General features: G+C 43.2%; 1 protein-coding gene across 1 annotated transcript; it reads left to right on the forward strand.

Annotated features, from left to right (window-relative positions):
* Positions 1 to 3,966: 3,966 nt before the first annotated feature.
* LOC146796969 (olfactory receptor 5V1-like) lies at positions 3,967 to 4,869 on the forward strand. Its single transcript, XM_085630283.1, has one exon. The coding sequence runs from the start codon at positions 3,967 to 3,969 to the stop codon at positions 4,867 to 4,869; it is 903 nt and encodes a 300-aa protein (XP_085486409.1).
* Positions 4,870 to 23,606: the final 18,737 nt, after the last annotated feature.

Here is a 23,606-nt window from a genome sequence, read left to right on the forward strand (position 1 = left end):
TGAGTGCTAGGGATGATTTAACGAAAGAGTTGGAGAAGATGTGTGAATCAGGTGTGATTGAGCCCATCGAATCATCTCTCTGGTTAAGTCCCTTGGTGGTCGCATGGAAAAAGAATGGGAATCTCAGAGTCTGCATTGATTTGCGCTGTCTTAATAAGAATATATGGGTGGACTCACACCCGCTGCCCCGCATTGATGATATAGTCTCTAAGTTTCAAGGATTCAAATGGTTTTCGAAGATAGACTTATCTTCGGCATATCATCAAGTTGAACTGGACGTATCGTCTAAACACTTGACTGCTTTTGTTTCTCCATCTGGGACTTTCCAATTCAAAAGGATGCCGTTTGGGCTAGCCTCGGCGGCTTCCGTGTTCCAGCGTGTCATGGAAAATGTCCTGATGGGAGTTCATAACACTGTTGTCTTTCAAGATGACATCCTAGTGGCAGGAATTTGCAGATCTTCGCACGGCAAAAGCTTGAATGAAGTCTTAAATAGACTACAAGAGAAGGGTATTGTGGGTCATTTGAGCAAATGTGTTTTTGGTGTGGAGTCCATTGATTATCTAGGACACCGCATATCTGGTAAGGGGATTCTTCCCAGAGTAGGTCTGATAGAGGCAATTGTCAAGGTTCCTTCTCCCAAGACCAAAGAGCAAGTTTCATCTTTCTTAGGAATGTGTGAGTTTTATTCAAAGTTCATTTCCAATTTTTCAGCCAAAACTGCTCATTTACGTGAACTTTTGAAGGGAGGAACTGTTTTTCTCTGGGATCAAAGGTGTCAAACAGATTTTGATAAAATTAAGAGTGAACTTGGTTCCTGCAAAATTTTGACTCCCTTTGATCCTTCTTTAGAATCTATCGTATCTGTGGACGCAAGTCTTGATGGCCTTGGTGGCATGTTGACTCAAATGGAAGTTGGTGATGAACATACTGTTGGATTCATCTCTCGATCATTACGTCCCAGCGAAAAAAATTATTCTGTCATCGAGACATCGAATTGTTGGGCAATTGAGAGGTTTAAAAGTTTTCTCTGGGGTAGGTCTTTTAAGCTATTGACTGATCACAAACCTCTTATTCCTATTCTCAATGGTGTTGTGGTGAAACATCACACTCCCAGGATTGCTAGATTGAGTTCCAAACTTCTTCAATACAATTTTGTGGTTGAACATATTCCTGGAGGAAAAATCATTAGACCTGACCTACTTTCTATCGAAATTTAGTCAACCGTTGTATGTTGATTCAGTTTCACGTTATGCTGTGAGAGTCAATGGGAAGAATTGGTGGAATGTATCCAGGATTTATAGAATGCCTGATAAAGTTGTACATTAAATGGGTTTGAAAATTAATCCTGCTTTTTCTTCTAACAAATCATCTCTTGATGGTGTGGAGATTGACTTGAGCGGAGAAAGTTCAACTAGCGATGGTATATCTCCAGATACGTCTACTTCTTTGGTGAGGAAGAGTAGTCGCAGGAGATTTGTTCCCAAACGTATGGATTTATGAGGTTTACTAGTTGCTCTAAGCTAAATTAAGTTTTGTTATCAGTACTTTTCTGTTCTTTTCTTTTTATTTATTTTCCTTTCTCTGCTTATTATTGTATTTAATTCTGTTTATATTTTTCCTCTCTTTCTCCTTTGATTATTCAATCATAATGTTTCTGTGAGAAAGGGAGATATTGTAGTATCCACAGTGGTTATGTCATGACATACTGAATGTTCTGTCACCTCCTTGGTGATGGAATGTTCATGCTTGGAGTCTTGAGTGATATGTTCATTCCCTGGAAGCTGTCGTTGATGAGCAGTAATAAAGACGACTTCTCTACCTACAAGCTGTATTGGTGGTCACTTCAGTCTGTCAAAAACAAGAATCGTGTCTTAATTTAGGGGCCCATTTATGACTTTGGTGGTGTGGGAGCAGGGCCCCCATGCAATCACCCCACACCGCCATAGCTGTGTGAGCACCATCCACCAGATTACGAGTTTTCTTATGTCTGGCAGGCATTTCTTTGGCGGTCCCACAGCTGTGCCTCTGAAAATGGGCACCGATATGGGAGAGTGAAGGCAGTTCCTGTATGGCATGGATCCTGCAGTCTATGCCGTGCAGGAACTGGGGTGCAAGCACACAGGGGGAAACAACATGTGCCCCCTGCATACCCCAGTGCACGGGGCCAAGAGGCTTTCCTTACCGCCAGCAGTTCCATGGAATAAGAACCTCGAGACCGCTGTCAGTGAGGGAAGTCTTAATATGCTTGGCAGCGCCGCAGGGCACCACCAAGCATATTTAGATTTTCAGACTGCCGCACCACCACCAGCAGTTGCTGTGGTGCCATGGTGGTCTGACCACCTAAGTTGTCATCCGGCGGTCGGACCACCAGAGCAGCAGTAGCCGGACTGCCACCGCTGTGCCACCATGAGATTGGCGGTTCAAGATTCATAATTATGCCCATAACGTGGCCCTCAGAGCACCGCACCACCACCAGGGATCTCTGATTCCTGGCGGTTGCGGCAGTGCTACAGCGGTCTGCCCGCATAGTTGTAATCCAGCGGTCGAACCGCTAGTGCAGCAGTGGTCGGACTACCACTGTGAGTTTCATAATAAGGACCATAATGATTAAAGGGATTATCTGGAATCCAATCAAGCTGAAGAAAATACACATCAGTTTGATGAGTATGGAGAAGGAGGTGATGAGGTGGAACCCAGAAAAGTAAACACCTTCAAACATAACCATGAATGTAAAAGTGGTAAGGACCTGCTTGTAAATTTGTTTTGTGTTCCTGATGTAATGTCCCTGTTTCTGTTTAGAGTATATATAAGTTCTAAAAAAGAGGGAAAATGTAATGTCTCTGGCTCTTTAATTAGAACTGTATTAGTGGCATGAACCTACAGTCTCACAGATTAGAATGTTTTGGTTTGGTAGCAGTGTAGTTATAGAGCTAGTTACAAGGAAGAAGCTGCACTGTACATGCCTAATACTGTATCCCCTACATAAACAATTTGTACAGCAAAGCTAGCCGCTCCTATTTTCACTTGACAGGGTGCTGTGAAGTGCGACTTCCAGGTGCAAGTTCAACCCTCCTGAATATTTTGTACATTTGAGAGTCTTCCAGCAAAATATGTAAACTAGCTGTTGTTGCTTACATACATGTGCAAGGGAACCTTTCCCCCTACTAATACTGCAGGCCTTATTTTGATTTTGGTGGTCCGATGGACCACCAAACCCAGGGTGGTAGTGGTGTGGCTGCCGCCACACTAGAGGTCCAACCGCCCTGTTACAAGTTCAGCGGTTAGACAGGCATGGGACTGCTGCTGCCACCAGTGATCCATGATCCCTGGCGGGCTTGCAGTGGTCTGAGGCCCCTAAAATGCTGGTGGTGCCGCTGCGGCACCACCCTGTATGAATGCACACCCAGTTCCTGCAGGGCATGGACTTGACAGTCCATGCTCTGCAGGAATGTGCAATGGCGTTCCCATTGGGGGGACTTGTTAAGGCTGACATATGAGGCTTAGCACTGCTCTGCCGCGGGCCAGTCGCTGCAGGACCACCTGACCTGGATTCCAGTCAGAATCTGGCAGGCGGGCTCGTTATGGCTGCGGTGTTGTGGCAGCGCTGCGTTGGCATGGCAGCCCGCTGTCACACGACCAAAGTCATCATAAGGCCCTGTATCTTTTTTATTTTTAGACACAGTGAAGTCACTTTTAGGATTTATCATGAGAAAATCCTAAAAGTTTCTTTGCTGTATTTAAAAATAGAAATGATACATTATTAATAGGTGTAAAAGTTGTCTTACACCTGTATTAAAACAATTGAACTAATCATCTAAAAAACTTTAGAGCTTTGCGTAGTAATGAGGTGAGAGTATTTTTTGTGTTTAATATATTGGTAACTTGTCAATGCTGAATGCTCTTAACTCTCTTGCTTAAAATTTCACTTTCCACCCACAGCTGTTTGGAGATAAAAGAATGGGCATGGAGAACCAGACCAGAGTGATCTACTTTATTTACCAGGGCCTGTCAGACAATCCAAAGCATCAGACTGCACTCTTCGCCCTGTTTCTTACAATTTACCTTGTTGGGATAGTAAGCAACGGTGCCATCATGGTTGCCATTGCTACTGATTCAAAGCTTCATGCCCCCATGTATTACTTCATCTGGAGCCTGTCACTAGTGGACATCTGCATATTGACAGATATGTTGCCCCAGCTGCTGGTCAGCACCATCTCTCAGAGGATGACCATCTCGTACTCACGCTGCATTGCACAGTTATTTGTCTTTGTTTTTATGGAGACCATGGACAGTCTGCTACTTGGGGCAATGGCTTATGACCGATATGTTGCCATCAGTAGGCCGTTGCATTATTTTACAGCAATGAGCAAGAATGTGTGCATTCTGCTGGTGGCAGGTTCCTGGATAGGTGGTCTCCTGAATTCTTTTCTATACAGTATGATGGTTGTCACACTGTCATTTTGTGCATCCAACCTCATCCAGAGCTACTTCTGTGACGTGTCGGCACTTCTGAAGCTCTCCTGCTCAGACACCACCATCATTGAGATCCTGATTTTCACTGTGGGTACATTCATAGGCCTGGTCTCCCTTGTCCCCATAGTGGTCTCATACATCTGTATCATCTCAACCGTATTGAGTATCCGCTCAAGTGAAGGGAGGAGTAAAGCCTTCAGCACCTGCTCTTCACACCTCATTGTTGTCAGCTTGTACTACGTGACCGTTATATTCACCGAATTCCAGCCTAGCTCCAGCTACCCGCTTGAGAGGAAGAAGTCAGTAACTGTGATGTACATCATTGTCCCCATGCTGAACCCTTTCATATACAGCCTAAGAAATGAACAGATAAAAAAAGCTTTGAAGAAGTAATGTGTAGATGCATCTTCTTTTGCAAGTTCTAAAGACGTTGACTTTGTTTCTGATTTATAAACCATACCTAGGGTAGATATTATTTAACTGCAAACCAAATTCTTCATCAATCTCTAAATTCCACCCTACTCAAACTCATTTCTGAATAAAAAAAGGCTGTTGCTGATACACAATCATGTTTTTTCCAATCAAATTTCTAATTGGAATTTCCTGTGTAAGGGACTCACTGGGTCAATTTCACTTTCTCTCCCCTGCCATGTTTTCACTTTTTCTGTATGTGTCACTGTTCTATGTCAATAGAACAACCAATTCAGTTGTCAGTGGTTTTCTAATTGTCATTGGTTGACTTATTAATGAGATTACACTAAACAGTTTTGTCTCACCCCAAAGCTTTTTGTTGCTAACTTTTAGTCCTTATAGGAGGCTCCATTATTGTCACTAGTGCTTTTACAGGTTGTGTGACATGCTCTTTTTGGTTTCACTTCAAGGTGTTTCCTTTGCTTGAATAGTGATGCAGCAATAATAGTTATCTTGCCAACAGTCAATACTCCCTTGATGCAAAAAGCCACCTAATATTGTGCTTGCAAGTATGTTGTTTGGTATCTTTCATCTCCTGATGAGCTGAGACATATATAAAGCAAAGATCCCCCACAGATGATAACACCAGCTTATTTTAGGCAACTTCTTTTGTATTTTCCTCAGCTACTAATGTCCTTTTTAGGGTCTATTTTTAAGTCAGAATAGTTTCTCTTTGACTACATTTGTCTGGCAATGCACTGTACTAGTATGACAACCACCACCTGCAGAGGTGTGGTACAAGCTAAAAATAATTAAAATATCACTCTGTTTAAAATCTATGATGCGGATTAAAGTTAAAAGGATGATAAACTGTAGATGTCTTTTATGTTGCTGGTAAAGTTAGAGGACAGGATCCTCAAAGAAGAGTCTGGAGCCACTCAGGTAAGAGATAAGGGGCATATTATCAAGCACTGCGTTAAACTTATCGCCGCTTTAGCGGCAGAAAACTGCAGCTAAAGCAGCGATAACGGGCTTAATAATATGACGCAGAGAATTCCCATAGAAGCCCATGTTGACACCAGAACATGGGCTTCTATGGGAATTCTCAAGGGCATATTTTCAAGCCCATTATCGCCGCTTTAGCAGCAGTTTTCTGCCACTAAAGCGGCGATAATTTTAACTCCGTTTCTTGATAATATGCCCCCAAGTTCTTTATTAGATGTTATCCTCTTAAGTAACGGCACCAGCAGGTGGTTTATGTTAAGGCTCCATCCTGTATCCACTGTCCCTATCTCTTATCTCCTAGTTTCCACTCCACACCACTCACCAACATTATATTACATTGTTTACTCTCAGCATTCCAGAAATCAGCTCAGAAATGCATCGAATGGGGACATACAGACTGCTACACATCCCCCTTTATTGCAAACAACAAAACCAAAAACATACATTCCTTTGTATATAAAATAGAAGGACAATCATTGACAATCACTCATCTCCAACATGTCTTCCTTATATATTCCCTCAACAACAACCTTTTAAGCTCTCCTACACCCACTCAGACACTCTAAGACAACAAACAGCCGTCACAGAAACTCTGCAAAGGGTCACAGCTTGTTTCAAACAATGAAACAAGACAACAACTAGGCTGTGACTCAATTGCACAATGGCCCAAGATGTGCAAGCCTTGGGACCTTCTCGGACATGAAGCCCCATATACCACGGCTGCACACTCACAATGATACCATAAAACATTTATGCATACAGGACACATAGTCACAGATGCTCAGTCACATCAGCCAGGGAACAGAACACACTGGATTCCTTCAACAACATTCTATTACACTCTCAGCTTTCCTCATCACAACCTCACAATTACAGGAAATGGGGACACAGAGGATAATACACGTGCACTAAATAAATGCATAACACACTTGATGAGTAGATGTGAGGCCAAAAGTCCTGAACAGCTGTGCAGCTGTACCATCATGCAATGTTTCTCCTTTGTCCTGAGGTTACACTTTATTTTAGGTCTGGCCCTTAAGATAGGCTTAGTTGTTTTGCTAGACTATTGTGTTTCTTAAAAAAAAAGTCATGCACATAATACATAAAGAGTGGAGAGATTTTAGTGAGTGGGCTTCATCCACTGAGCTGTTAAACTGTAATTCAACTTTTGCTTCCACCCCCTTGGCGCATACTGCATGCAGCAATGGGTTACCCACTGTTCACGTTGGGTCTTTTCACTGCGGTTGACTGAAGAAATTCTGAGCACATTTTTCGTATCCCTTAAAAATATTTCTTTTCTTTTCATTTACAAAGCTGGTTCAAAGTGTGTGGCTTAAAAACAAAATTATATTAACTTTAAATCCCAGCTATTTATTTGCCCTGTATTTTTGGTGTCCATTTTGGCGACATTTTATTTTCCGTCTCCTTCTTAAAGCTGCTGTTATAAAGTGTGCAAGTCACTCTGTAAGATTGAAGCGATCTGCAATTTGGTTGGTTGGTTTGGAAGTGAATTATTCTTGTCTCCTTCACTAATAATAATCAGCAAATGCACTGTACAACTGAAAGGATTTTTATTTAAACATTCCTAGCAAACTGCCTACCTCAGTGAATGATTTTAATGAAAGCTTTTTTTTATCATGTGGCAGCCACCTTTCATTTTTGTTTGTGGCATGTGCTTGCATCAAATACACCATTTCAGCAACGAAGGCAATACCTAGTGGCGTTGCCAGTGCTTGTTTTCTTTTCTGGAAACAGTTTGAGGAATCCATCCATCTGTTAGTCTAGTGCTCCCCAAGATCACTTTCAGTGTGGCCTGAGACTGGGGATACCTTCTGTCTCCCCACGTTTTTTGTGGCAGCTTTGTAGTATGTTGAAGTGCAGTAGATGAAGCGAGTGGTGATGCCTACTTGTGGAAGTTTCTGAATGAAGTCCAATTTCCTAGGTCAAATGTGATTTATGTCTCTTTTGTAGCTGATTGAAGGGTTTGAACACAAGAGTCTGGAGCCACTCAAATAGGAGAGAGTTTCTTTATTTCATGCCAGGCACTTAGGTTATAATCACAGCTGTCTCACCCCACTTAGGGCCCCTTCTTCAACCCAGCTATCAGTCTGTGGCTGTAACCTTGGAGCCAAAGGTGGAACAAAGAACTTTCCTCCTACCTGAGTGGCTCCAGGTCCTGTGCAGAGACTGCCCTCAAACTACAACAGTCTCCAAGGCCTTTTTGAAAGGAATGCACAAGGTTAGCTGTCAGAGCAGGTCTCTGAATGTTGTACATTTCAAGGTATGTCTAGAGAGTTGCCACCACAGTGCAATCTAGGGTGATGGCAAGTGGCAAACTATCCTGCAGCCACTCTGAAGAGAAACCATGCTCAAATCTGGGTGGCTACAGTTTCAAATTGCAAATAGTGCACTGACTCTGATTGGCAGGTTGCCGATGCCCAACTGTGCAAAAGTTGACTTAATAGCTCACAAGAAGATTTATCATAGTTGAGGAAGATCTTATAGAACTTGAATAGAACAGGTGAATCCATTTGTGGTGCTTCCAGATCATGGAGCCAAGCACTGTTTTTTAGGCACCTCTGCAGACAGCAAAGGAGGGTAAATATGTATAGCCTCACCAGATGGATTATGCCCTGTCCTGAGCCCTCTATATGAGTCATTTGTATGTGGTCTTGTACATCTCGGACAGCCACTCATGCGTTGGTCTATGTTGCACTCACCAGATGCATTTTTTCCCCGTGGTGAGGCCGATTGGATATGAAGGGCTGGATATCAGTCATTTAAAGTGATACTACTGATCCCATCAGTATAATAGGCATCTGTGGGCCTCGCTGAGGGAGGACCACACCGAGGACCAATACACAAACAGGTCCAAAATTTGAAAAAGGATGTGGGGCATGTCACATTGATTGTAGGAGCATCTCCAGCAGGCCATGCGGTGCAACAGCCCTACATTTTTTAGTTTTGAGAGGGACCAATAACAGTCCTGAAGCATTTTAAATCGGGTACATTTCATTCTAGATTCACTGATACCCCTGTCCAAATTTTCAATCATTTTGGTGCAGTTGTTGTCCGTATATTCGATGTTGAGTAGCTGCTGCACGATGGCATGCACCTGCAATAGAAGAAGTTTTGAGGGGCGAATGTACGCTATGAGATTGTAGAATCTTGAGAATACCCACTTGAACTGCCCCCACTGGGTCAGATATTGCAGTACGAGGGATTCCCCTACTAGCCACGGGGGGAACAATGTCAGCTGGAGGGGGAGTGTTTCAGTTGCCAATATTTTCACAGCTAAGAGCTGACTAAGTGGATTTCCTCTTGTAGGAAGATTTTAACTGATTGTCAGACAGTAAATGGCCAGTAGTAAGGATGCCATCCGTTTCCAGAAATTACACAGGATGGGCCGGTCTCCCACACTTATAGTGGCATTATGCCATATGACTTCGCCTGTGTATTTACACGTCGCTATTGAGAAGAATGTGTGTGTGATTCCACATCTTATCCATGGACTGTAAAATGGGGTTAGCAGTGTTGAAGGAACGACAGTGGGTCAAGGTTGAACAGCATGTGGAGAATCAGACTGGTAGTTAATAAATGCCATTTGATAAGGGCCCACAGAAGGAGCTCTTATGTAGTCAACCAGAGCTTAACAAGTTGGGACAAGTGGAACCCTGTTTGGTAATCCTCTACACTCAGGAGGCTGAGTCCTCCACATTGCATGTGAGAGGTGAGTTTAGCCTGGGCCTCATGATCCCCTATATGAAGGATTTGATACCCTTGTCAATTTCCCACAGTACAGAGGTTTGGACCATCAGGGATAACATACCCAGGACATATATGGAGCGTGGCACTACCAAAATGTTTACCACCGGCACCCTACCCCATAGGCATATGTTCAGATGTGTCCATTTAGCATAGACCAGCTTCATTTTGGCAATAAGTGGGTTGAGGTTGTCCGCTACCATCCGATCTAGATTCCTATTGACGTAAACATCCAAATATCTCAGGCGATATGCCTTCCAATGGAATCCATAGCCTGCTATGGCCAGAAGAGTGACATATTCTCACTTTTACTTCAGTTAACCCAGTTACCCACAATCTCAGAGAATTCTATGATGGTAGACATGAGGGTCAGCTGTGACGCGGCAGGTCAGGAAGGCTGAGCAAGATATCACCAGCATTTAACAGGTTTTTGGAGGTGTCCGCTGGACTAAGAATCCCTGTGATCTGTGGGTTTTGCAGGATAATAACCATCAGGGGCTCCAGGGCAAGAAGGAACAGATGGAGAGAAAGAGGGCACCCTGATGCCATTCTGGAACTCAGACGGAGTAAGAAAGAAATCCTCTGCACTTGTGCCATGGGTGTATCAAATAGCCATTTAACCTTGAAGCTAAAATCGTCTCCAAGTCCAAGTCTCTGGAGTGTATATGGCTACTCATTCTGGTTGAATGCCCTTTTGGCATTCAATGAGAGGGCGATCCTTTCCTCCATAGAGTCCTTTGAGGGAAGGTTTGTAATCTCAATAAAAAGTAACCAGCTTTAGGCAATAAGGTTATTATACTCAATTGTACAACATAGTATTTGTAATCAGATCACAATCGAGAAAGTTAAATGCTTGTGATTATTGTATGCACCACCCACTTGTATTATCCCTAACAGCATTGTGTTGCTTTTGTGTTCTTATTTTCAGGATTGTTCCAGTGTTTTCAATCATCTAATGACTGCTAATAGTACAACAATGGTCTCACCTCAAATCAGGGCCAGAGTCAGGAGTATTTAGTTTGGGCGGGAAGGTCCTCAGTAATAATAAAATAAATGTGGGATTTAGGGAGGCAGGTTCTGAACACAGCTACCAATTTCATATACTATATATAAATATCTGCTAGAAAAACTGACATTTCAGGGGAGCAGCTTTGGAGTGTCAATGGTGTTTTTGTGTGTTCCATGTATAAGGAGTTGCTCTTCACCTAAAACTTGGAAACCACATTTTTAGTTTTGCAAATAACTTTTACGCCATTGGATGAAACTTCACAAAATGTTTTTTTTTTAAATGGACTACTTCAGCTTCTTTCCAACAAGTTTTGGGGTGATCTGCAAAGTGAGGGCTGTGAAAACTGGAGTGTCCCAAAACATTATTTCCTATGTCAATTTCCATAGAAAATTTTGGGAAGGGATACTGAAAATAATGGTTAAACAGAATTACACCAAATTTAGAAGAAAGTTAGAAGGCATGCTTTTTATTAATCACTTAAAAAACAAAGGTTAAACTGTCATTATAGTTAGATATGGTTAAAGATCTTATTTTACATTGAAAAAATCTTTGATATACCCTGAAAAGCCCAGGTTAAAGTTAAAGTGATAGTTAGCTAAGTAATAACATTTTAGCTTCTGTTTAAAAAACCCTAGAAATTAACTGAAAAAAATAAAGGTTAAAACAAGGTTATAGTTAGGTGCTCTGATAATAGAAAGACTAACATTTAAAAACAAAAGAAACACTAAAATTCACCAGTTATACTGACCCACCTGAAAGTTGCTCCTGACAATTCCACTGCTTATGACCTCACACATCACATCACTCATGATGACATGTTACATGACATAATTGATGACATCACTGATTACATTTCAAATGACATCATTGATGACAATGTATTTTGTTTTTGAATGTTATTTTATATATTATAATAGCACCATCTATAACGTTATATTACCTTTGTTTTTTTCAGTAGATATATGTATAGCTATATATCTGCCAGTAGCTGTAACCACTGGGTAGTTAGGAATATGTTTCCATAGGAAAAGCAGTTTTTAGATTGCTAATAGCTTTGGCACCAATTAACGAATCTTCATATAACTTTCAAAAACAAAAGTGCATCCATTACAGCTCATTTCTGTAATGATTTTGGGTGATCCATCAAACAGGGGCCAAGAAAAAAGGAAGTTCAAAAACCCATTTTCCACATTAATTTTTACTCAGTAAAATTAGACACAGCTGTAGCAAAAACCACTGAACGAAATTATACCAAATTTGCCAGAAATCTAAATCTTGGTCCAGAAAAGGTGAATTTTATGATTTGCTGTAATCATGTTCAGTAATTTTACAAAAATATTAAGGATGAAAAATGAATATATTTCATGCCGCAGACAATCTGCTGAGCCAACAGATCTGATTGAATGCCACCACATCCATAAAGATGTGATGGCAGACATTTTAACTATAACTCGACCCTCTACCATGCAGTCTTCTCGCAAATGATGTCTTTTGAGATGACACGAGTTTTGCAAAGAATTGTTAAATTTAACATGCAATAAGTGATGTAATATGAAAGGGTATGATCAGTGCATGGAGATGGCATGAGTTATAAGTAATTTAGTCTGGCAGCTAGTAAGTTTTGAACAGGAGTAAATTATAACTTTAAGTTATGACTGAAAAGTTATTACTATTACTTTTACATTTTGATTTTTTGTGTAGTTTAAGTTGGTTTTGTATAGAAATAATACATGAAGTATTTCAAACTATTATTAATCTTAAACACTTGTTTTTTTCATTAAATGTGAATGTTTTAAAAAAATGTGTTTCTAATCATACAATGTTTTTTACTATGGTATTAACAATTGTAAATTCTGTTTTTGTTACCGCTGTACTTTTGCGATAGGTTAAAATTAATTATGAATGTCAGCATCGTCTGCATGATCATTTTGCTCTCAATAGCAAAAGATGTGTCTTAAAGCTTCATAGCAAATGGTAAGTTAATAATAAACTACTACAGTTAAATATACTCGGCCATATGTTATTATGATGGGAGAGAGAGATATGACCATGAATGAATGAATGAATGACATAAATGTATAAAGCGCACAGCTACTCCAAGAGGAGTGTCCCGGTGCTGCAGATTCACACAATGCTGACAAAGAAATGGTTTAACTCCCAAAGAGCCAAGTTTTCAACAATCTTTTAAAATTTGTCAAATCTGTTGAAAGTTTAAGGGGCAACAGAAGTTTATTCCATGCCTGTGCCACCAGAAGGCTAAAGGATTTACCACCCCTACGTTCCAGGCACACCTTAGGGACACAAGCATACGACCCGGAGGTTGATCTCAGTGCCTTTGTCGGAGTGTACCAGGTAGCTGGGCCCCTTGCCGTGAAGAGCCTCAAAGAAAGTTACAAAAGCCTTAAACTTTATCCGCTCCCTCACCGGGAGCCAATGAAGGGCTTCGAGATACGTGTCATGTGGGAGCTCGGTTTTAGACGGAGAATAGCCCTGGCTGCAGAATGTTGCACCACCTGAAGGCGTAGTAGGAGAAAGTCTGGCAAGCCCAGGTAGAGGATGTTCCCATAGTATAATCTGGATGTGATCAGTGCCTGTATCACAATCCTCCTACAATCCAACGGGAGAAGCGGAAAAAACTTGCACACCATCCGGAGTAGTCCAAAACAGGTCCCCACCAAAACCTGAACTTGGGAATGCATAGGGAGAGCGTTATCAATATGGATTCTCAAGTTTCTGACTGTGGATTGAGCTGCACTGGGACGTGAAAATTCTTCCAGCCACCATTGACTCCAGTCATGCACTGCAGGCAGGCCGAAAAAAACAATTTCTGACTTGTCAGAGTTGCACTAAAGCTGGTTTTCCTCCAGCCACCCGAAGACGTCAGTGAGGCAGGATCTAATCATGCCCCCCTAAAATTCATTGCCTCTGTTGCAGGAGAAAATCAGCTGAGTGTCGTCAGCATACTAAATTATCTTTGCACTATAAGACTCCAACATAGTGCGGCATATATAAGTTAAAAAGCGTTGGGTTAAGGCAGGATCCCTAACTTGAAGGCTAGGCATGGTAAAGTAACAAGGGGGAGTCCAAATAACCTGTTCTTTGTCCTCCAGGTAGAAAGTTAGCCAGGCTAGAGCCGTTTCCCTGAAGCCCGTTTGTTCCAGTCTATCTAGGAGCCTCCTATGTTGCACCATGTCAAACGCTGCCGACAGGTCCAACAATATGAGGATTGCTCTACCCCCCTGATCCAGTTTCTCCTTAAAGGTGTTCTGTCACCTCCAACAGAGCCGTTGCAGGGCTGTAGTTAGCCCTGAAACCTGACTGAGAGGGGTGCAAAAGATTTTGATTTTTGGCAAACTCATTATGATTTTATTTACGTGCTTCTCCAGCACTTTGGAGAAAGCCGGAAGGAGGGAGATAGGCCTGTAGTTTGTGGGTTTGAGGGGATCGGCACTCGGTTTCTTTAGAAGGGTCAGGATTTTCGCCTGTTTCCAGAGTGACAGCATAACACCAGCTGCCAAAGAGGAATTCAAAACCTTATTGATGTGTTGATTTATGGTGGGAGCAAGGGCTGGTAGAAGCTTCGCGGGCACGGATCTACTGGTGAACCGGATATTAGGCTCATCAGATAGGAGTGCGAATCCCCAATGTAAATGGCAGGGAAATGTAGTAACTGAGGGCCTTGTGGGGGTTCCAATGATGAAGAAGGCCTAATTGGATCCTCTTCTGTACTCATCAAGGACGTGTTAACAATGGTTGACACCAAAAAGGACTGTTGTCATTTTTTTGGCGTGAAAGGATTGGGCCACCAGGTGCATCCAGTCCGCTGTTTTGTAAGCTTGTGGTGGCTCACCAGTGTTCTCCCCAACAGTCTTAGTTTTGCTTTTTGCCTTAGTTGCCGCCCTGTTTCCTCTTCATACTATTGTTTTGCTTAGTCATATTCACCTTGTAAAAAGAAAATCCCCCAAAAATTTCAAAATAAGAAAAAAAAGTTGTTTTCAGAACTAACCAAATGTCTCTAAAGATAAATAGCTTCTACCAATATAAGCCATATTTTTTCAGGTATGAGAAATATTACATTGTAATTCATATAGACATAAATGGTAAGTATAAGGTAAGATAAACATGTGCCTTATGGTGGAGTGATAGTAGATGTTAAGATAATAAAGACTACTACTGTGACATCTGATGGTAATTATTAAGCATAACACAACATAAGACCATCATTGTTTTCCTTTTTATGTGTTTTCAGATGAAAAATCCCTTCAGTTACACTGCTATGTCATCATTTAGAACATTTACAGGTCAACATCATCATGAAACACTGTGGAAAAACAAATCAATTAGATGTGAAAAATGTGATTATAATCTTCCAAGTAGCATTTTTTCGTTAAATGTCCTTCTCTATTTTTGCTTCTTCAGGTATAGTTTTTTTAGGTATTTTGCTCAATGTGGGCAAATCTGTTTTGGAAAAGACATAAAGAAGTAATAGTTACCACAGTGATTGTCCTAATGCAAATGTTATTTATTTTCCTGTAATATTTTTTCATAAAGAAATGTACCTCTTTTATTTAGAAATATATAGATGGAGGTGATGAGGTATAATTTTCAGTTTCTCAGTTATTTCTTTAAAGAAGGATTTGAACTCTATTGCTTTCCAACAGTCTCTAAGGTTGGTGGTAATATTTAGTAGAACTGGAGTCTGTGTATTGACCACTTTGTGTTATTAAAAAACTTAGTTTTTTTTCTTATCTATTTTTTTATTCTTTTTCAGTGTCATGTGACCAGAAATGTGTGATTCACATGCCGTTCTAATACTTTTTAAATGTCATTGCTGCAAACTAGTTTATTTTCTCTCCTCATTTTAGGTTTTTATAATAGTGTTCTTCTTTGGTAGCTGAAATTGTATTCATGCCAATAATTGTCCTCCTTTCAAAATTAACTTGTTGGTATGATCTAGTTTCCTAATGGACAACAATTTAATTCTTGATATATTTATTTGTGTGGCTTTGTGCTCCTTATTCTTGTATGTCAGTGTATGTGCAGGATGATTTGGATTTGGCTGCTTGGGCACAGTTTAATTCTTTGGTCCAGACACTATGCTAAGAAAGTAGGGGCCTCATTTGAAAACTTTTTGGCGTAGGGCAGTGCCGTAAGCCTTCCTGCTATGCTGCTCTATGTCAAAAGAAAAGGGCAAGAATGCACTGTATTTATGAGCTATGATGCATTCCTGTCCTTTGTTACTGCCCTGGTGCTCAAATGGCTGCCATGTGCCAAGGCAGGCACTGTGTCAGCATGTAAATCAGGTTGTTTTTGTTAAGTAGGGGACATCTTCCCTCACAAACTCAACCCTTACACCCCCCCCCCCCGGGGGCCATAGGCTTTTGATGCATTTCCAGGTTTACAGCTTGTTGTAAATCTGAGAATGTGTCAAATGCCATGGGTGTTACGTGAGAATACCCACCGTAATGTCCATGGCATGCCTAACCATCGCAGTGTGAGGCAACCTAGTGGCTTGCTTTGCATTGCCTCACACCATATCTATGAGGCCATGAAAAGCCATGCAGGGTGGCTTTCCGTGGCCTTGTAGATATGGGTAAGCCCAGTGCGTCACCGATACATCGTTAAAAGTGACGTTCCGGAAGCAAACTGGGCTTTTAAATGAGCCCCTAGGTGTTAAAAATTATTTAGGTTTGAAAGGAGTTTAACTAAAATGGATTGGTGAGAGAGGTTTGAAATGGAAACAGTTATTCCCTCTACTTTCCTATGTATGTAATTGTGACCATCCCCACTTTATGGTTATCTACCGTGACTGCAGTGATATAGGACACTTAACTGGAGTTAGATTGGAAATTGAGATGAAGGAGACATTTTCCATTTAGACGTCTAATCTACTGAACTGGAAGTAGTCTACTGTAGATGCTGCTAGCCTTGAAAATACTCAAAAACATGAGAACAAGATAGTGTCAGAATTCCTTTGCGATAATAAAATATCTTCCATTATTCATTTAAATATAAGATATGGCAATGCAGCACTGTTTCGTCCTCGTGTTGTACATTTTTCAACCTATGGAAACCATATTTTCATTTAAAACCAAAGAACTTAACTTGCCAAAAATGAATAAATATGTTGAGTGAAATAAACAAATATTCTTTTAAGAGCCACCCTGTCTTATGCCTAATTGTATTTCGTCATATATACATTTTTATTTTTTACATTTCAATAAGTACCGCAGCACTTGCTAGATCATTTCAAGGTAGTAGTGTGATACATCATAAACATTAAAAAAAATATAGAAATCAATAAAAATACATTTCACCTAAATCTACAGAGTTTGCTAAACTGCCTTGTGTCTTCCAATACATCACGAAAACAGTAATAAGCCATATTTCACATTAAAACACAGAACAAAGACAATGTGCGGCGCAAAAAATATGGCTGCCTTTTTTTTATTTTGTAAGGGCTTTGATTAACCAATACTATTGTGTTTTCTCCTCACCATGAAATACAGTATGCCACACAGGTACCACAAAACACCAAGGCCTATATATACGGAAGTAAGATTTTTTCACGTATTACTTGAAAGACACCGAATAAATTCAGATCAAATTACAAAAAGGACCCTTTCAACAACATAATCTATATTACTGCCCAATTTCATGCTAATCAGTTCAGCTAGTTTGCCACTACGTCTGCTTAAAATGCCTATAAAAGGTTTTAGTGGAAAAGCGTGTTTTGGGAAATTTTCCCCCCAAAAGTTTAGCCACCTCAATTCCTTCCTTGAATATTGGTGCATTGACCAATCAAGCATGGTCCCAGAAAAGGGGAGGTCCCAAAAAAATTGATTCCTTAGGAGAATTCCCTTCGCAATCTTCTGTTACAGCTACAGAAAAAACACCAAACTTGGTAAAAAGATTGGACTTTATTCAGCAATAGTGCTTGATAGGCCACGTCAGTCCTGACTGGCTGGACACAACCTGAACAATGTATTTGGTCAACCATTAGAGGACTCATAGATGTGGTTCCTGCATCCCACAAAAAATTGAAAAAAATATAAAGGGGCAGCACTTGGACCAGTTTTTGAAGGTCAGAAAAAGAGCACATCTAATTGTTGATAATATACTTTAGTCACAATGTAGATCATTTGTTGGTACCATTTTAATTTTCGAATTTTTTTGTGGGCTAATGTGATTTTACCATGTGAAAAGTGATGATCCTCTGCTGGGATTTGATTTACCATGTTTGAGAGGAAACTGCTACGAACGGTAATCTAGAAGATAAAATGCAAGCACATTTTCTATAGGTTCATACTATCTTCCTCAGCAAAGCACAGCGGACCCCTCCCCTTTAATAAAAAATGGCCCAGGGTGAGCGGGCCACCAGAGACAGGTCCTATGGCCAACCCCCATACACACAAAGCTGAAGGCTGTGTGCCATCTGGGTTTGATATTCTTTGAGAGGGGTTGGCCACAGGGCCCTGAACGCAAGCCAGGCCTTTTGGCCAACTCCCCCCCCGGGTGTGTCCATAGCACGTGTGCAGCATAGGGTTGGGCTGCATGAGGGACATTGGTTGCAGGGCCTGGCCACAAATTTCTGCATTTTTATGTGCTCAAAATGTTAATGTTGTCACTGAGAAATACGCCTTAGTATAATGATACTTTAACCTGTTTTTTTCAGTATATTTCCAAAAGTCAAAGTAAATGCAAGTGTGTGGCAGGGAGTTAGGTGCTCCTATGTAAACAATAAAACAAACAAAGAAAGACATTCATTGGATGATGTCATCTGTGATGTCATTAGTGATGTCATCAATGATGCCACGTAAGCCATGTCATGTAAAGTCACAGGGCCTTCTGTATTTTAATGGGGAGGTGGCAATGTGGCTCTCCTCCCCAAGCCTAATGAAGCCTGTTTGGCCCTGGGATCCCCAGGGCCATATGATTTTTTGAAGGGGAAGGGGCCCCCTCCCCAAGCCTTATAAATCCCTAGGGACCATCTCTGCCAGTGCCCTTTCTTTTTAATTTTAATTAGGTGGGAACTTTGTGGACCCCTCTCAAAGCCTTATTAGGCCCAGGGGACCCCATCCTCAGGGGCTGTTTTTTTAATAAAAGGGTAGGAGGGCCAAGTGACCTCCCTCCCTAAGCCTTGTTAGGCCCTGGGAACCCCTTCCCCCAGGGCCACTTTCTAATATAATCTGGAGGTAGCAATCTTGGGGCCTTGATAGTTCCTGGGGACCCCTCCCCCAGGGCCAATATTAAAAATAAACAAGCACCCGAGTCTCTTTAGGCCCTGGAGACCACAGCCCCAGGGCTGTAAATGCAAGTTTATAGGAGCATCTTTAGGCCCTGAGGTACTCATCCCCTTTGTCTTTTTTTTATTAAAGAGGAAGGGGCACTTGGCCCACCCTCCCTGAGCCTCTTTAGGCCGTGGGGACCCCATACCCTAGAGCAGTACATATAAGTTAAGAGGGCAGCGGGCCGCACGGCACCACTCTCTAAGCCTTAAAGTTCCTGGGGATCCTATCCCCTAGACCGTTTGTTATTTAATAAAAGTGAGGGGGATGTGCGGTCCCCCTTTCTGGGCCTTCTTAGGTCCTGGGGACCTCATTTCTAGGGCCATTTCTAAAAATAAAGGAGATGGGGCACATGGCTCCCCTCCCCGAGCTATTAGAGGCCCTGGGGACCCCATTTCCTGGGGTCACCTATTTAAATAAAGGGGAGGAGGGTTGTGCAGCCTCCCTTCCAGGGCCATTATCAGCCCAAGGGACTCCATCCCCAGGGGCCCTGAACACTTAAACCTGGGTGCCCACCCAGAGCATCCACCATACACATGTTGGGGGCACGAAGGGAGCCCCAGCTGGCTCCCTGCATGCTGCAGGAGCCAGCATTACTCCCGCCAACAGTGGGCAGCTTTTAATGCTGCTTCCTCCAAGCTGGAGCAATCTGTTGATCTGTTCTCTGCCCAAATCACTGTGGGCAGGGAAACAGAACACAAGTCTGCACCCACGTTACAAGAGCATTTATAAATCTCCACCCACTTGCAGAAGATTTTGTGTGTGCTCCCATTTGATGAGAGTTTTAACAAATGCTCCTGCCAGGTAGGATCAAACACAAGTTTCCCTGCACACAGGAGTGGGCAGGGAAGCCACTTTGTCCTGGAGGTGGGCTCCCCGAAACACAGCAAGCGAGCCGGCCCCGGGGGTGGGTTCTCCGGAGCCATTAAAGGATTAGAGATGAGGGCTGCACAGCCCTCCTCCCTTTTTAAAAAAGTAACGATCCTGGGAGATGGGTTTCCTAGGGCTTTTTAGAGACTCTCGGAGTAGGGCTCCATGGCCCCCATCCCCCAAAAAATATATTGGGCCCTGAGGAATGGGGGCGGCAGGGCCAAATTCTGCTCAGGGAGGCGAGCTATGCAACCTCCTCCTCATTTTAATACATTGGGCTTCACGGGCTTGTGGCAAAAAGTTTGCCAACTTTTGCCCTGGGGCCCCTCTGGGCCCCCCATTGGATGTAGGGGGCAGGGTACCCCTACAATCCCCCTTCTAAAAATAATATTTTTGAAGTTTAGGACAAGGGACTAACTCCCTAAACCCTGTAATGGCTGCCAAATAACATTTTTCTCTTTTTGCTGGCAGCCAATCAGAACACTTGCTCCCGGACGTCTAACTCCTGCGGGAGCAAGATGGCCCAAGAGAAAGAAAAGCTCCCTGGGCCAATCAGAATGCTCTATTTTTCAAAACTGGGTTTGAATGAATCTCGCGAGAGTCCCCCGAACCCTACCATCCAGATATACAAATACTTTTGAACCTTGAGGGCATTGGGGCTCCCTCCACGGTCCCTAATGGATAGGGCCGGCCCCGGGGGATGGGGTCCCCGGGGCTAGAAGTTGCCCGGGAGGGGGGCCACGCGGCTCTCCTCCCCCCAAATTTCTTTAAAAAAAATAAAGGCTGGCCCCAGGGTATAGGGTTCCCAGGGCCTATAGAGGCCTCAGGAGGGGGGTGTCCCAGCCCCCCTCAAATAAATACATATATGTGGCCATGCCCCGGGGGATGGGGTCCCCGGGGCCTGAATTGGCAAAGGGAGGGGGCCCACGCGGCCCCCTTCCCATTTAGAGGTTTTTTTTTTTTAAAAAGGGCCTGGGGGATGGAGTCCCCAGGGCCCAAAAAAAGACAAAAGAAGGGAGGCCACACAGCCCCCTTCTAAAAAAATAAAAATAAAAAAAAGACCGACATCATGCCAGAGGCCCCGCCCCCTCCCAGCAACACTCTGCAAACGTGCCCTGTGGCGCGTTTTAACATGGGGAATTAATTCCCCTTCAATACTGGGGGTTCCTGGGGCCCAACTAGCCCAACAGGTACCTCCAGTATGCGCCACAGGGCTGCCTTGAAGAGAGGTGGTCCGAGGCCACGCCCCTTTTTACACCTCTCGGCAGCGCAGCTCTGTGACACTTACTGTAGGTACCTGGTGGGCTAGTTGGACCACAGGGACCCTCAGGATTTAATCCCCCAATGTACAATGCACTAGGGGGCGTGTTTGCACAGTGGTGCAGGGAGGGGACATGGCCTGATTTGACAAGTGTGCAAACGCGCCCTGTGGCGCGTTTTAAGTTGGAGGATTAAGTCCCCTTCAATCCTAAGGGTCCTTGGGGGCCCACTAGCCCACCAGGTACCTCCAGTAAGTGCCAGGGAGCTGCATTGCAGAGCGGTGGTTCAAGGCCACGCCCCATTTTTAGATCACTCAGCAACGCAGCTCTGTGGCACTTACTGGAGGTAGCTGGTGGTCTAGTTGGCCCTCAGGGACCCTCAGGATTGAAGGAGACTTAATCACCCAACTTAAAATGTGCCACAGGGTGCGTTTGCACACTTGTCAATCAGGCCCTGCCCCTCTCCCTGCACCACAGTGCCATCGAGGGCTCCAGGAGGGGGGTGTGGCCCTCATCCCTGCATTTCGAAGCCCTGGGGAGGTGGTGGTCCCAGGGGACGGGGGGCTACTACGGATCCCCCAATCTCAATATTAAGTGCCCCGTGGAGGTGGTGGTCGCTGGGGCAGTGTCACACTAATTATTCTTTTAGCCCTGGAGAGATCACGGTCCTCGGGGTTCGGGAGGCCGTGAGGCCCCCCGCCAATTATCATAAATGCTCCAGGGAGTTGGCAGTCCCCGGAGCAGCGTGGGGGGTTTGGGACACCCCCGCATGTCTTTAGGTAGCCCCGGGTATGTGGTGGTCCCTGGGGCTACGGGGGTCTGCGTGCCCCCCCACATTTACTTTAATAAGCCCCAGGGAGGTGGTGGTCCCCGGGGCTGCAGGGGCCCTCACGGTCCCTGCAACATTATTTATAAGTGCCCCCAGGACTTGGCCCACCCGGGGACTTTTTAAATAGTAAGTGCAGGAGCCCACGCTTTGTTTTTTCATCCGGATTCGCACACCCAGCGCGAATTCGGCTTTTGTTTTTTTTAAATGCTTTTTTTGGCCCTGTGGGTCCTTGTGGGACCCCCTGAGCAGGCCTAGGGGGTCAGGGTGTTTCTACCCTGCACCCCTTTTCTTTTTTTTCACTTTTGTTTTTCTGTTTTCTTGTTACTTGTTTCTACCGAGTCACAAGATGGCTGCCAACACTTTCTGGTTTGGAGTGTTGACAGCCAATTAGAATAAAGCTCGTGGTCGGGAGGGTTCGGGAGCCCTCCTCGGCCATAGATATCAAAACTTTTATTTTTGATTTTCTCAGCAACTACTGAACGGATTTACCATTTTAAAAAAAAGGTCGCTTTCTGAACCAAGCACTACCTTTTTGCCAAATTTAGGGTAATTCCATTCAGCAGTTCGGGCTGTCGCCTTGCCTAAAGTTTACTATGGGAAATTAATTTTTTGACTTTTATTTTTTGAATTGCTCAGCAACTACTGAACGGATTTACACCATTTAAAAGAAGGTCGCTTTCTGAACTAAGCACTACCTTTTTGACAAATTTGGGATAATTCCGCTCAGCAGTTCGGGCTGTAGCCCATCTCAAAATTTCCTATTGAAATTAACATGGGGAAAACGCGTTTTGGGACCCTCCTTTTTTCTCACCCTCAAACTTTCAGGATAGGAGCTGACTTTTTTTGGGAGAATTTCGCGAAGATTCGTCAAATGACGCCAAAGTTATTAGCAAAGGAAAAAATGCTTTTCCTATGGAAACTAGGTTCTAACTATAACTACCTACTGGCGACTGCCAGTAGGTAATATACACATATACATATATATATATATGTGTGTCTTATGCTGTGAAGTCATGTGCCATTGCCGCTGCAGTACAGTTGTGGAAGTAGTGTCTGCATGTGTTTATACCTACTAGGATGAACTACTGACCCGTAGTGGTGTGAAAGTCCATTTTGTGATTCCGTTGAAGCGAGTAAGGGGAAAAAAGGGCAAAAAAAGTGGGAAATAGGAGGGTAGTAGCACTGTAACCTCTGTGGGGTGCTTAGGGTGTGCTATAGAGTGGGTGCGAAGTGAACTAATCATACATACCGGTGTGAAAGTGCTAGGCTACGAAAATTAAGTGAGGTATTGCCTAGAGTGTGATGCTGCTAAGGTGAGGTGGTGCAGGACTCAGCGATTAGAGCTTACGTCTAAATTGTGTGTCTTATGCTGTGAAGTCATGTGCCATGGCCGCTGCAGTACAGCTGTGGAAGTAGTGTCAGCATGTGTTTATAACTACTAGGACGAACTACTGACCCGTACTGGTCTGAAAGTTCTGGGGTACGTAAAAAACTGTGAGGTAGTGTGTAGAGTCTCATGCTGCTAAGCTGAGCTGGTGCCGGGTTCGGGGATGAAAGTGTGAGCCCAAACTGTGTGTCATATGCTGTGAAGTCATGTGCTCTGGCCGCTGTGCCACATCTGTGCAAGTAGTGTCAGCATGTAGTTATAGCTACTTGGAGGAACTTTTGTTTCGAACATTGTAACTTGTGTATGG

This window comes from Triturus cristatus, chromosome 10 (assembly GCF_964204655.1).
Source record: "Triturus cristatus chromosome 10, aTriCri1.1, whole genome shotgun sequence".
In the NCBI taxonomy this organism is placed as follows: domain Eukaryota; kingdom Metazoa; phylum Chordata; class Amphibia; order Caudata; family Salamandridae; genus Triturus; species Triturus cristatus.

Coding starts and splice junctions, on each gene's coding strand:
- LOC146796969 (XM_085630283.1), top strand. CDS start 3,967: ATGGAGAACCAGACCAGAGTGATCTACTTTATTTACCAGGGCCTGTCA.